At 39.3% G+C, this 15282-nt stretch overlaps 1 protein-coding gene across 8 annotated transcripts in view; it reads left to right on the top strand.

Annotated features, from left to right (window-relative positions):
* The window catches only part of SYBU (syntabulin), a 128673-nt gene that overhangs the window by 58834 nt on the left and 54557 nt on the right, over nt 1–15282 (top strand). For 5 of the 8 annotated variants that reach the window (XM_070802775.1, XM_070802779.1, XM_070802778.1 and 2 more), the window contains 2 exons: nt 9318–9515; nt 12024–12083. In XM_070802775.1, coding sequence (XP_070658876.1) covers nt 9318–9515; nt 12024–12083 — 258 coding nt within the window. The remainder of the gene's footprint in view (nt 1–9317; nt 9516–12023; nt 12084–15282) is intronic. The other 3 variants (XM_070802776.1, XM_070802777.1, XM_070802774.1) reach the window with 1 other exon arrangement.

The raw sequence follows: 15282 nt of genomic DNA on the forward strand, positions 1-15282 counted from the left end.
CAGAGCATTTGAATAGTTTTTAGTAAGAATTTCACAGGGTTCAGATTAACCATGAATTTAAACTATGACATTTTACTTGTTTCCCATTAGACTATCTTCAGAAATGTCAGTGTCTGGAGCAGTAAATTATTGTTCAGTTGCTCAGTCATGTCCGACTCTTTTCAACCCCATGGACTGCAGCATGTCAGGCTCATCTGTCCTCCATTATCTCCTGGAGTTTGCTCAAATTCATATCCATTGAGTTGGTGATGCCATCCAACCATCTCATCCTCACCCCCTTCTCCTCCTGCCTGACCAATAAATAGTAAATATTTCCTGAGCAGTAAATAGTAACACCTATAACAGTGTCTGGCACATGGTAGATACTCAGTAAATATTTGTTGAGCAGATGAGTAAGTTGTCTGTAAATGCCTTTGTCATGCATGAGAATCAACTAGATTTCTATATAGTTTGATGTTTCTTTAAAATGGAAATAATTCTTCCTCCAAATTATGCAACTGAACATTGAACAGCATCAAACCATAACTGAATGTTTCAAGACCTTATGGCACAAAACCACATTTTCCTCTGCCTGCTGTTATTTTTAAGTTCTTCTGGAATTGTTTAGTTCAGCATTTTGGAAAACCAATGAGCTCTAATATCTAAATTCAAAAATGAACCAGAAGTTTTAAAGATGTTCCTTGGACTTTGAAGAAATATTTTATCAATAATCTTTAGATTACTAGGAACTTGAAGTTGGGACTTGGTCATCATAATTGTCACCGAACGTGTTGGATAGCACTGGCTGTTGCTGCTGCTGCTGCTGCTAAGTCGCTTCAGTCATGTCCGACTCTGTGTGACCCCATAGACGGCAGCCCACCAGGCCCCGCCGTCCCTGGGATTCTCCAGGCAAGAACACTGGCGTGGGTTGCCATTTCCTTCTCCAATGCAGGAAAGTGAAAAGTGAAAGTGAAGTCGCTCAGTTGTGTCCGACTCTTAGCAACCCCATGGACTGCAGCCTACCAGGCTCCTCCATCCATGGGATTTTCCAGTCAAGAGTACTGGAGTGGGGTGCCATTGCCTTCTCCACACTGGTTGTTAGACACCTTAAATATCAGTAAATGTACACACACTTAGGCAATCCTAATATTTTTAAATGTGGGTTATATATATATATATATATGGGCTTCCCTGGTAGCTCAGCTGGTAAAGAATCTGCCTGCAATGCAGGAAACCCAGGTTTGATTTCTGGGTCAGAAAGATCCCCTGGAAAAGGGATCGCCTACCTACTCCAGTATTCATGGGCTTCCCTGGTGGCTTAGACAGTAAAGAATCTCCCTGCAGTGTGGGCAACCTGGGTTCGATTGCTGGGTTGGGAAGATCCCCTGGATGAGGGCATAGCAAACCACTCCAGTATACTTGCCTGGATCTTGGCGGGTTACAGTCCAGGGAGTGGCAAAGAATTGGACATGACTGAGCAACTAAGCACAGCACAGCACATATATATGTATAGGGGCTTACCAGATGGTGCTAGTGGTAAAGAACCTGCCTGCCAATGCTGGAGACAGATGCAGGTTTGATCCCTGGGTTGGAAAGATCCCCTGGAGGAGAGCATGGCAACCCATTCCAGTATTCTTGCCTGGGGAATCCCATAGACAAAGGAGCCTGGTAGGCTACAGTCCATTAGGGTCTGAAAGAGTTGGACATAATATAGCACACACACACAATGTGCATATATATACACACACACACATATATACACACACCTATACACATATATATATATATTCACTTTGCAGAAAATATTCATTGCTTTCAAATTTTCACCAGAAAAGCATTAACAAGTAATATGGGAAGGATAGATTTCCTAAAAATTAAGAAAACAATAACAGCATCTAACCTTATACTGCATTTTAAAATGAATTGCAGATGGGTTTAATATACATGAAAACTGAAATTATAACAATCTAGAAGAAAGTATGAAAGTGAAAGTTGCTCAGTCGTGTCTGATTCTTTGTGACCCTGTGGACTACAGTGCATGGAATTCTCTAGGCCAGAGTACTGGAGTGGGTAGCCTTTCCCTTCTCCAGGGGAAGAAAGTATCAGTCAGTCAGTCAGTTCAGTCGCTCAGTCGTGTCCGACTCTTTGCAAGCCCATGAATCTCAGCACACCAGGCCTCCCTGTCCATCACCAACTCCTGGAGTTCACTCAAACTCATGTGCATGGAGTCAGTGATGCCATCCAGCCATCTCATCCTCTGCCATCCCCTTCTCCTCCTGCCCCCAATCCCTCCCAGCATCAGAGTCTTTTCCAATGAGTCAACTCTTCGCATGAGGTGGCCAAAGTACTGGAGTTTCAGCTTTAGCATCATTCCTTCCAAAGAACACCCAGGACTGATTTCCTTTAGGATGGACTAGTTGGATCTCCTTGCAGTCCAAGGGACTCTCAAGAGTCTTCTCCAACACCATGGTTCAAAAGCATCAATTCTTCAGCACTCAGCTTTCTTCACAGTCCAACTCTCACATCCATACATGACCACTGGAAAAACCATAGCCTTGACTAGACAGACCTTTGTTGGCAAAGTAACGTCTCCACTTTTGAATATGCTATCTAGGTTGGTCATAACTTTCCTTCCAAGGAGTAAGTGTCTTTTAATTTCATGGCTGCAATCACCATCTGCAGTGATTTGGTAACATTTAATTGATCCTGGAGTTAAAAATGACATTCTAAGCATTAAAGCATTGAAAGAAATCACAAAGGAAATATGGAGAGATTTAACAACTAGACATAGAAAAGGTTGGTTGTTGAAAACATTTTAAACTAAAAGCCAACAATAAATTTGGTGAACTATGCTGGAGGACTGTGCCTTCCATATGTAAGAATTTCTTATAGATCAATAAGAATTCCTTAACACCTTAATAGAAAAATTGTCAAAAACATGCACAGTACATAGAATAAGTAAAAAAAAGACCAGCGAACATATGAAAGACATTAAGCCTCACTGATAATTAAATACATGCAAACTAAAACATCAGAAATACATTTTTCATATTAACTTGGCAAAAATGCAAACAAACTAGTATTCATTACTAGCATAAATTTAATAAGTAGGGTACTCTCATATGAAAGTAACAGGAATATAAATTGCCTGAAATTTCTCAGAATTGTTAGTTTTTGTAAAAAGTGTTGATTTTACTTTTAGAGATACGTTCTATGAGGTAATAAAAAAAATGTGACCATAGATTTATCTGTAGAGTGTTATTAAAGCAATTTCAATAATAGAAAATTGGAAACAACCTAAAAAACCCTGCAAGAAGGAATTGATTTTTGGAAATACTGCATTCCTGTTTTAAACAGTTACTCATTTAAAAATAATATTTTTGAGAAATTAAATAAAATACTCTGAAACTTTTAAAAACATACCCAAAGAAAGATGAATACTATAGTAAACCCTAATATGCTGCTTGTCCGTTCTATCAAGATTAAGTAATAGCAAGATGTCGTATTTGCTGCATCTGTCTCTTTCTTTCTTTTTTAGTTTGCTGAAGCATTTTAAAGCTTATATCCAGACATCATGCCATTTCATGTCCATACCTTAGCACTCATTTCTTTAAAAAACGAACATTTTCTTGCAAAAATTAGTGTCATTTTCATTACTAACACAATTAACATAATTCCTTGGTACTATCGAGAACACCAAAATAGCCCCAGTCATCTCGAAAGTTTCTGTTTCCTTCCTCACGGTATTATTTAAACCAGAGGCCAACAAACTTTTCTGAAAAGGACAAGATAGTAAATAATTTCAGCTTTGCTCGCCAGATGATCTCTGTTGTAATTATTCACCTCTGCTTTTGTGCTTGAAAGCCACAGCCCACACCATGTAAAGGATTGGGCTGTTTTCCAGTAACATTTGATTTACAAAAGCAGGCAGCGAACAGGATTTGGCCTTCAGGCTGCAGTTTGCCAACCCCTGATTTAACTCATTCCTGTTCTCCATATTGTGTGGTGGACATTAGCTTTAAAGCTTGATTAGATTTAGGGGAAGTTTTTTTGTGGCAAAAATACTTCATGGGGAGTGCCGTGTGTTTCATCTCATAGCCCGTCAGAAGGTACATAATGTCCTTTGCCCCAGTTATGCTAAGGATACTCAGTGGGTACAAGTGGGTAAGGCTTGATCCCTCTACTACAGACTCTCCGTCAGCCTTTTGTCTAATGGTTTCATCCATTGTGTTGTTGCTTAAATCTGTTATTCCTTTGGAAATAATTACAAAGTTGACCCTTGTGCAACATGGGTTTAAACTGCATGAGTCCACTTATACTCAGACTTTTTAAAATGAATATATACTATGAGCTAAGGTTTGTTGAATCCTTGAATGTAGAACTGCATACATGGTGGATCAACTGCTATGTTTTACTTGGTTTTCTACTGCATGGGGTCAGCACCCCCAACCACCAACCAGCCACGTGTTCAAGGGTCAACCATAGTAACTTTCTATTATTCCATCTTACTTCCACTAACCAGAATGCTTCTGTAAGAAAGAACTTTCCAATATCAGTGAGTGATTTAAGTTATCATAAAATACAGATTCTCCAGTAACAGCTTTTACAATCAGGATATTATTTCCTTTTAATTGTTTTGGTTCCTACTAGCCTTAACAGCTTCTTTCTGTCTAACCTAACAAATTCCAGGGAAAAAAATTTTTAATAACAGAGTAAAGAAGCTGTAATGTATGTTGAAATTTAAAAAAAACAGAAAACAAGCAAGCAAGTAAATAATATGCATAAAAAATCAGTAAGAAATATACCAAATAGTTAAATATTTCTTATTGGCAGTACAATTCTAGGAAACTATTATCTCTTTATTTTTTCTACTTCTTTGTGATTTTCTGTACTCTAGATGTTCTGCATTAAAGAGTATTACTTTTATAATTTAAAAACCCAACAGAATATTTTCTTTAACTTAAGTTTCTTTAGTACATTTAAAATAATATACAAATTGTTTTAAAAGGTGGTTTTGCACACTTTTTTCAGAATTTTAGATAGAGTAATTGTACAATTTTTAGCTGTATCCCATACTCTCAAAGAGCTTATAATATAAAGAGAGAAGAATATAGATTAAAAAATCATTTTTAACAACCTCCAAGCTCCAAAACTGCATTAGATATTTGTTTCTCCCATCTGTCTTTGTAGACCTTAAAGTTTTTTTCCCTCAAAATCAATTTGGAAACGAGTTAGTAGTATATTTCTTACAGCACTTGAGGTGGGCCACAACTTCTGGAGGTTCCTAAATCTGTAAATATTTTTCTATTATCCTTAATCCTGTGGATTGACATATTCAAAGAAAATAAACAGGAACAAATCAATGAAAGAACTTATTCCTCAGTATAAATAAAAGTGAATATTCATTGGAAGGACTGATGCTGAACCTGAAGTTTCAATACTTTGGCTACCTGAAGTGAAGAACCAACTCATTAGAAAAGACCCTGATGCTGGGAAAGATTGAAGACAAAAAGAGAAGTGGGCAGCAGGGGTTGAGATGGTTAGGTAACATCACCAACTCAATGGACATGAATCTGAGCAAACTCCAGGAGATAGCAGAGGACAGGGGAGCCTGGTGTGCTGCAGTTCATGGGGTCGCAAGGAGTTGGACACAACTTAGGGATACAACCACAGCAAAATAAGTGAAAGGGGGCATGTAAATTAGTCTCCTTCACTGCAAATGGTAATCATTTGGCCCTGATGAGGGTCCCTTTACCCTGAGATCCACCAGGGGCCATTCTGGACTCATGTAAGTGGAATTTTAAATTGTTGACCCCGGAAGGAAATCATCTCAAATGGATCACGCTGTAAAACATGGAAGTGCTCCTATTTCATGTATATTCTTAAAATGAAATTATACTTACCATGAATAATACCATGAGAAAGAAACATAAAAGCTCTGCTATGTAAGAGCTGGTGTGGGTGTGTGTTTAAGCATGTTTTAAGAGAAAAACCCCTTTTCAGTAGAAGTGAAAATCTCCTCCACTCTCTTTCTAAAGCCTTGGAGCAAAGTTTTCCTTAAAACCAAGTTGAAATGTTCTTACTTTTCTCAGGCATTCTGGAAATTTAAAACAACCCACACTTCTCTGGGTAAATCATTCAGGATTTCTGCCATTTCCTGCCCAGAAACAGTTTCTTTGTGGTATCCTCTTAGAAATTTCTGCCACTGGTAATTCCTTTATACTAACATAAGTAATGAGAATTGTAATTCTGCAAGACAGATTTAACAGTCAAAATAGCAGCAGGAAACAGAAGGCATGAAGTATTTCACTGAAGTAGGTTTAATAAAGAAATCTATTATGTGCTGGATCCACATGTAGTTTGGCATGTAGTGAGATTAGACTTGAACAACCAAAGAACATCAATTTGACTGTTCTTAGAATCTTGGAATAAATGTGAACTAAGACTATTTTACATAGAATTTTGGAAAGGAATATTATCTTCATCTGGACTGGTGGTCTGCTTCCAGCTATGATCATGAAGTTAAAAAGGAAGAGAGGAAGAGGAGGGATTGGGAAGGGGAGGAAAGAAAGGGCCCTAAACAAGACCTGTTGAAAAAAACAAGACCTGTTGAACCACTTCTTCAGTGCTGTGCAGAAGAAAACACCTCAAGTGCCATAGTTAACCAGTTGACTCTGGTACTGAATTTCTGTTGTTTTTGCTGGGGTCTTAGTTTGCATAACTTAAAGTGTAGTCTCTGCAGTAGGAAAATTAATGGCCCCGCCCTTTCCAAAACTAGATTCCTTTGTCAGTGTTGGTTCCATTAGACAAAACAGGCAAATACCCCAAGCTTCTCTCATAACTCAGTTTTTCTGGGGTGTGGATATGCCTTAACAGGCTTACTAGTTAACAAGAACTATGCACTGGGAGTGATATTTACCAACTCCCTTTACTTGCTTATAAGCTCTATCAGTATGGGGGCTGGGTACATTCCTGTGGCTGATTCAGTGCCAAGACTGGATATATATTTGTTTAACTAATGAAAGACGATGTCTCATATTCCCATCATTTCCCCCTCAAAATGAAGTGTAATACCAGACAGTTAAGAGATGATAAATGAATACTAGTTTACCAGGTAGTGATTCAAATGCTGTATGAGGTACCTGAAGTTAAAAATTTATTCAAGTATTCATCTTCTCAATCCCTGCCCTGGAGATAACGGCTGTAAATTTTGATGGCAGGTGAGACATACATGCCAGGTGAAAAATTGCTACTGCCTTCCGTAAACTGCTACCATTCTGAATAATTTTAGTCCCCAATTTTTAATCAGACATGTAGTCCTTGAAATGACTAGTACTGAAAACATGGCATGCACACATTCCTTCTTGTTTAACTCTGGCTAAATGAGAGTAGAACCAAACAAAGCGTGTTCGTTTTCTATCTATTTAAATTACAGTTTTGACAGTGTTTCTCAATACTGGAAACTGTTTAATTTTGTCCCTTGGAGTCAGAGTTCTCAAGAAAAATTGCTTTCGAGGGTAGAGAATCTGAAGCATGACTTTTTGTTAATTTGGGCCATCTCTCTTTCAAAAGAAGTAACTTATGGAACTGACTCATAAGGAAATACTTTTAAAGACAACAGGTAATTTTGGATGATTAGACTTCATTCATTTGGGTTTATCTGCTTTGGGATAGGAATCAGGAACCAGGCTCTCTTGAGGCCATGGGCAGACCTGTTGAGCCTCATAAAAGTACTGGAATCTGTCTTTGCACCTTAAGAAAGGAGCTCAGATTTCTTTGGACTGAAGCATGGGACAGGCAAAAGTAAGAAGCCAGGGACAAGAGTGAAATAGCTGAGCTGTAGCAGCCAAGAGGATTCTCATCACATTGTGATTCAGGGCCACAGTTTCTTCAATTCAAGAAGAACATAGCACATTTAAAAGAGCAGCAAAGACAGAAGGTATGAACGGTGCACTAAAAACCATTTACTTCTAGAAATGGACCACTGAGATCCGATATAGACTATTATGTCCAAAAGTCTAAAAGGGTACGTCATTTTACTAATGCCAAGCTCACTTTGTTCTAGTAGCTGGGATATTTTATAACAAAAATTGAAATAAAGGCCAAAAATGAAGCAATGGCAATTACTTTTTAGATGGATTATCTAGTCATGTTAATTCAGGCAACCAGTATATTTTATTCAGTCCTAGTTCTGTTTCTGTCTTCATTCAAGCCATGAAGTTTTATGATAGCCTTTGATAGATGGCAAATTATTTTAGTTCTTTTAATATTTATAAAAATATAATAGTCCTAAAAGTTATTAGTACCAAATTCATTTAGTAATATTCATTAGTACTATTCATTTTTTTGCCTACTTAGTTACTAAAATAGCTCTGCTGTCAAAATATTTCCATATAATAGAGAATTTTTCAGCAATGAAAATTTACCACTAATTGATTATTTTGAGTAGACATACTTTTAAGTAATGCCGATTGGCTTTACATTCCATACATTTCTCCTCAACACAGTATTAATGAATTAATCAACCATTATAAACATTTAGTAGATATGGAAAGAACTTAAAGGAATCAGCAATGTAACTTTCTTGTTTGCTTAATAAGTATTTACAAGGTCACTGCGTATTATGCATATTAACTTACATTAATAACTATGGTAGTTAATATATAGCTTGAAAGTTAAGGGAACATTTCTAATTTGAATATTATTTTTATTTTGCCCATTTACCCCTGACAGCAAGATATCTGACTGATGTCCTTTTGGTTTGGATAGGTGTGTTCGATGATAAAACAGGATCACTGTCTTCTGATTCCTTGAACTCCTGAAGTCAGCTGCCTTCTCTTTCAAACTCTGGCAACCAACTGATGGGTCTAGTAATTGAAAACTGGGTGTGGTCAATAACATTCAAGCAACTTTTTCCTAATACAGACAACCCTGAAGAATTCATATCAATAATTCTGAATTGCTCTGACAAACGTTTTATTACTAACCCCATCAGAAATGCGTGGATGAATATGAACCAGCAGTATACCACCTAAAGTCTTAAACAACAGGCATAATTTAGGTTTGGACAACAGGAATGTCACAGAAATATTTGTGATCCAAAAGTCTTACAGGGTTTTGCCTTAGAATCTATTCTTTGATCGTTGGTATTTCCTTTGTTAACGTGATTGGCCAGAATATGGAAAATAAAAGGCAAGTCATCCACAGGAGTTAGCCTGCACCTCCTGAGCAGAGTACGTGTGTGTGAGTGCGCGTGGGCATGGCTCACTGCCTGGCTCCCCTGCACCATCATTGATCTCCTCCTCCTCATTAAACACTCGTCGATTCCTGTCTTCCAGATGACACAGGCTGCCCTAGTAGCCAGTCAGTATCGCCTGTGAAGACGCCCTCAGATGCTGGGAACAGCCCCATTGGCTTTTGCCCTGGAAGTGATGAAGACTGTACCAGAAAGAAATGCACAATTGGAATGGTTGGTGAGGGAAGCCTCCAGTCAGCACGACACAAGAAGGAACCGAAGTCAGGCCTTGTAAAGCCAGGTAAGTGACCTTACTCTTCATGTTCTTATCAGAGCAATATGACTGGAGTGATTTCAAGTGAAATTTGAAATGAAGCCCCTGGATATCAGGATGAGGAATACTAATGCAGTACCTAGTACCCAGAAATATCTTTTTTTTTTAACATAAAGAGATAGAGCAGAGAGTGGAATATTTTCTATACTAGTTGTTAATTGAGAATGCATAGTGATATATGTGTCTATTATAAAGACATGTTAAAAAGGGAGGAGATTTGAAGAAATGTTAACTGAATGGTCTAACAGACATTTAAACTATATAATTAAATCTAGCATAAGTTATACTAAGAAATTACTCAGTACCATCTAAACTATGCACAGATTGTGAAAAGAACAGGTTATCTTGAGGCAGATCTGTAAGGCTGGGAGTGCTTGCTAACCTAGCTATTTTATTTGCTTTTTTAAGACTGAAATATGAGTATGGTGCTATATGTGTGTACGTGTGTTTATGTATATATATAGAATGTTCAATAATGACAAAATAGTAAAAGCTTTGAGATGAAATGGAGATCATTATTACAGTGAATAAGATGCCATGAACATCAGAACAGTTCTCAGAATTTGCAATATAACAATAAGTACTTTACATCTCAAAAATATATACAGTGTTTGAGCAAATAAAGTTTTAGTCAAACTAAAGCTATAACTTGAAAGTAAAAGGACCTGAATATTGGCATTGAGAGACAACCCCTATAATATTGTCTTATTTTCTTCAATATCACCAGTTGTGCTATACATATTAATGAGCCTGAAAAGACAGATTAATGGCTTGCATGAGTTCCATTCCTTACATTTGTCTTCTAATTTTTGTTTGGTGATGACATTATTGTGCAAGGAGCTGTAGGTGGCTTTATTTCAATGGAGCCAAAGCTTGGTCCTTGTCTGCTTCCATTGGGAGGTCCTACATCCACTTCCATCTCTCTCCGCTTTTGTTCTTCATGAATAATTGATATGCAGAGCATATCTTAATGAATTATTCTTCATCTTGCTTTTGGTCAATCAGAGAAAATGCCGTTTAATTTGAGAGCAAAATTTAAACTGTGTGAGGAAGAAATCCTTTATTTCCTATTGGTTCCTGGTAAATGTCAGTCAAGATGAATTTGTTGTCTTTTGCTTTGGTATAATATGAAAAAGAAAGGAAATGATACACAGTGGAGAAGACAGCATAGGAGAAAGATGGATATTATAAAAGAGATGTTAAGTACCCCTTTTTATGCCTTTTATGCTCTTTTATATACTTAAGACAGAGACAGTGTGTTCAAGAATGTCATATAATTATTGTATTGTTGTTATTGAGTCGCTAAGTTGTATCCAAATGTAATTATGGTCAAGAAATAAACCATTACCTTGTGTATTCAGAAACTAGAATGTCCTTCCTCTCTTCCCCAGCTCGGCTGTCCTTTTAAAAAATTAAGATATAATTCACATACTATAAAATTCACCCCTTTAAAGTGTACATTTCCATGGTATTTAGTATATTCAAAAGATTGTACAAACATTACCACTGTCCAATTTCAGGGCACTTTTATATCCCTCCAAAGAAGCCCCATACCCATGAGACGTCACTGTCCACTCTTCCTTTCTCCCAGCCCCTGACAACGACTTACGTGCCCTCTGTCTGATCTGCCTGTTCTGGACATCACGTATAATGGCATTGTATAATCTATGGCCTTTTGTGTTTGGCTTCTTTTGCTTAGCATGATGTTTTCAAGGTTCATGCACTAGCCCGTCATTCTTTTTATGGCTCAGTAATATTCTACTGTATCAGTATACCACATTTTAAAGTAAACTTTTGGTGAGAAATTTTGGATGTACAGAAAAATTGAGCACCCAGTACAGGGTTCTCATATCCTCTACCATATCTCATATCTCATACCACTACCTCCAGCTTCTTCTATTATTAACATCTTGGCTTAGTGTGGTGTCACACCACATTTTGCTTATCCGTTCACAGTTGATGGACATTTGGGTTGTTTCCACTTTTGACCTATTGTGAATAATGGTGTCATGCACAGTCACATACAAGTTTTCATACAGACTTTCAGTTCTCTTGGGTGCATACCTAAGACTGAAGTTTCTAAGTCATATGGTAACTCTATGTTTAACCCTTTGAGGAACTGCCAAACTTTTTTCCCTAATGGCTGTACTACCTTACATACCACCAGCAATGTCTAAGGGTTTCAGTTCTCAGCATCCTTATTAACAGTTGTTATTGTCTATCCTTTTGGTTATACTTACTCTAGTGAGTGTGAGGCAGTATTTCATTGTGCTTTTGATTTCCATTTCCCTGATGGCTAAAGATGATGAGCACCTTTTCATGTGCGTGTTGGCTGTTCGTGTATCTTCCTTGGAGAAATGTTCTCAATTTTCTTTTAGACAGTTGGGAGCAGTCACCAATAGATTCTGCTTCTTGTGGCATACAGGATGTGAGTTTAAGAGCAGAAGCCCTGTCATCCTCTTTTTGTATTCCTAGCACACAGGGTCCGGTGTGTATCGAGGGCACAGTCGACACTGGTTAACCTCAACAGCAAAGGTAGGCTATGGCATTGAGAATGTAAAATGCTGCAGGAAAGAGTGTCGGCTTTGGGGGTGGCCAAGGAAAAATAGATTTTTATTGTGAAGATATTGTAGGGTTTGAATGCAACCTGAAATTATTTCACTTCTGTTATTCACCACCCACCACCTTCCCTGACGGAGAAGGCAATGGCACCCCGCTCCAGTACTCTTGCCTGGAAAATCCCATGGATGGAGGAGCCTGGTGGGCTGCAGTCAATGGGGTCTCTACGAGTCGGACAGGACTGAGCAACTTCACTTGCACTTTTCCCTTTCATGCGTTGGAGAAGGAAATGGCAACCCACGCCAGTGTTCTTGCCTGGAGAATCCCAGGGACAGCAGAGCCTGGTGGGCTGACGTCTCTGGGGTCGCACAGAGTCGGACACGACTGAAATGACTTAGCAGCAGCAGCAGCACCTCCCCCGATCCCCACCTCATCCTCAAAACATTTTACAGTGGTGACTATACAAGTAAACAGTGAAACAAGACACGAGTGTGGTGCAGCAAGAACAAACTAAGTTAAACAAACTAAGTCTAAACTAAGTTAAGACTATCCTTGGCCTTCCCTGGTGGCTCAGTTGGTAAAGAATCTGCCTGTAATGTAGGAGACCTGGGTTCGATCCCTGGGTTGGGAAGATCCCCTGGTGGAGGGCACAGCAACCCACCCCAGTATTCTTGCCTGGAGAATCCCAAGGACATAGGAGGCTGTCAGACTACAATGCACAGGGTCACAAAGAGCTGGGCACGACTAAGTGACTAACACTTTCACTTTCACTTCAAGACTACCCGTGCCCTTCCTTGTTTCAGTGGTCATCATCTGCTCAGTCACTCAGTCGTGTCTGACTTTGTGACCATACGCACTGTGGTCCTCCAGGCTTCTCCGGCCGTGGGATTCTCCAGGAAAGAATGCTGGAGTGGGCTGCCATTTCCTCCTCCAGGGGATCTTCCCAATCCAGGGATAGAACCCATGTCTCCTGCACTGCAGGCAGATTCTTCACCGCTAAGGCCCAAGGGAAGCCTTGTTTCAATAATCATCATAAGAATAATCATATCTTAATGAAGGTTAAAAACCCTGTGTGTATGCACAGAATTCACCCTGAGCAAGTCTTGGTTCCTACAGAAGATACGTGTTGAATATCAGCTACTTGTCTTGCTGAGGATGTTTAAGTAGAAAGTACAGACAAAAAGACTAACAAGGAGTGAGTGGGGAGGGAGGAAGGAAAAGAAAGAAGGAGGAAAGAAAGGAAACACGAGTTGTTCTTCATGCTGTTTCGATAATAATGGATCCTTTGAGAATCCTGAAGGCCATGGACCCATATTCCAGAAAAATATGCACAAAATATCACATACTATTTCTGGGTTTTATGGGCCCCCTTTATTAGGATTTTTAACTCCTAGTTAATAACCCTGCCCAGGGGCAGAGCCTGAAATAGCACCTTTGTCAACTGCTTCTGATTTAATCACCTAAGCAGTGCTGACCTCAGGATCTTTTGATTTATTTGCATTTGATCAAGGTCACAAGGGTCCCTAAAGTGTATTTTTCAGTTGCCTGAGGTTCCTAATGTCATCACTAAAAGGCATTGCTTGAGCTTTTGAATGGGTCCCTATCTGTAGGGACCCATTGGTTCCCAGTGGTGGTGGTGGTTTAGTCGCTAAGTCATGTCCAACTCTTGCGACCCCATGGACTGTAGCCTGCCAGGCTCCTCTGTCCATGGAATACTCCAGGCAAGAATACTGGAGTGGATTGCCATTTCCTTCTCCAGTCTGTACGGTAAGCTCTTTGTATTTAAAGCAGTCTGCACTGGGACCTATAGCTCTCTGAATTTTCAGCAGAATAAACCTGTCAGTCTCGTAACTAAGAAGAGAGAAACCCAAGACACAAGGGCCTTGGGTTACTCCAAAATCTATAAAATGCAGAGAATCTGTCGTTAAACCACAAGAAGATACTGCTCACCGGTTATTAAAATGTTCCACCTCCTCCACAGCCCCAGGTGACCATCTCCCCTCAGCCTAAACTCATCTTCCACTCTTGATGTATGCTCTACTTTTTTAAAATAAATCAACTCATTAGAACCAATACCAGTTTATTAAAATAGCAAGCAATTAGTCTCCTACACAGATGCTCCAGGGCCCTTTAACATTAACCTGGGCGCATTTAATTTTAGGTCTGTTGTTCTAGATTCTGGAAACTGCTGTTCACCTTGGAAAGGAGTTATTGAAATGCCCCTTTGGTTGTTCAGATAAGAACTAATAATGTTGTATGTGTGTGTGTGTGTGTGTGTGCTTAGTCACTCAGTCATGTCCAACTCTTTGCAACTCCATGGACTGTAGCCCACCAAGCTCCTCTTTCCATGGTGATTCTCCAGGCAAGAATACTGGAGTGGGTTGCCATTCCCTCCTCCAGGGATCATCCCAACCCAGGGATTGAACCTGCATCTCCTGCATTGACAGGCAGATTCTTTACCACTGAGCCACCTGGGAAGCTCCATAGTAATGTTGGCTGGGTACCTAATGCAGAAGGAGAAGGGAACTGTGTCACAGGATGCCAGGAAGGGCTTAGAAAGGTAAGCTGAGCACACCCGCACCTCCCCAGCAGGGCACCACGGCACTCACAGCATGGAAGCCTTGCCTTCTAGGCAGGACTCGTGCTGGACCTTCTCGGAGGCAGTGCGCCTTCTGTCATTTTGGCTTCTATCACTTAATGCCTATTCAGATTTAATTAAAAATTGCCACCAAACAGTGAAAGAAAATAACCCTGCAGTCAGTTGGATAATGGCTTTGCCTTTTTCATGTTTTCATGAGTCAACTCAGCAGACGTTCAAGACTGTATCTCTAGAGCCTAATACAATGTCTGTCATGACACAGGTGTGCAGTAAATCCTTCAATGAGAATGGAATGATGTTTAGTGTGGGAGGAGTATGGGAAAGATAGGCAGAGATGACCTCAGCATCATCCTTGCTCTTGGGGACCTTATCATTCAAGACAGAAAACTGTACAATAAAGCTGGGCTATAGTACAGATTAAAAGGAAGGGAATGAAGGCATGCTGTAGGGACCTCTTTATAATAATTCATTTTTATTGGAATATAGTTGATTTACAATGTTGTGCTAGCTTCTGCTGTACAGCAGAGTGAATTAGTTGTACATACACATGCTGTGCTATGACAAGTTGCTTCAATC

This window comes from Bos indicus, chromosome 14 (genome assembly GCF_029378745.1).
Source record: "Bos indicus isolate NIAB-ARS_2022 breed Sahiwal x Tharparkar chromosome 14, NIAB-ARS_B.indTharparkar_mat_pri_1.0, whole genome shotgun sequence".
Lineage (NCBI taxonomy): Eukaryota > Metazoa > Chordata > Mammalia > Artiodactyla > Bovidae > Bos > Bos indicus.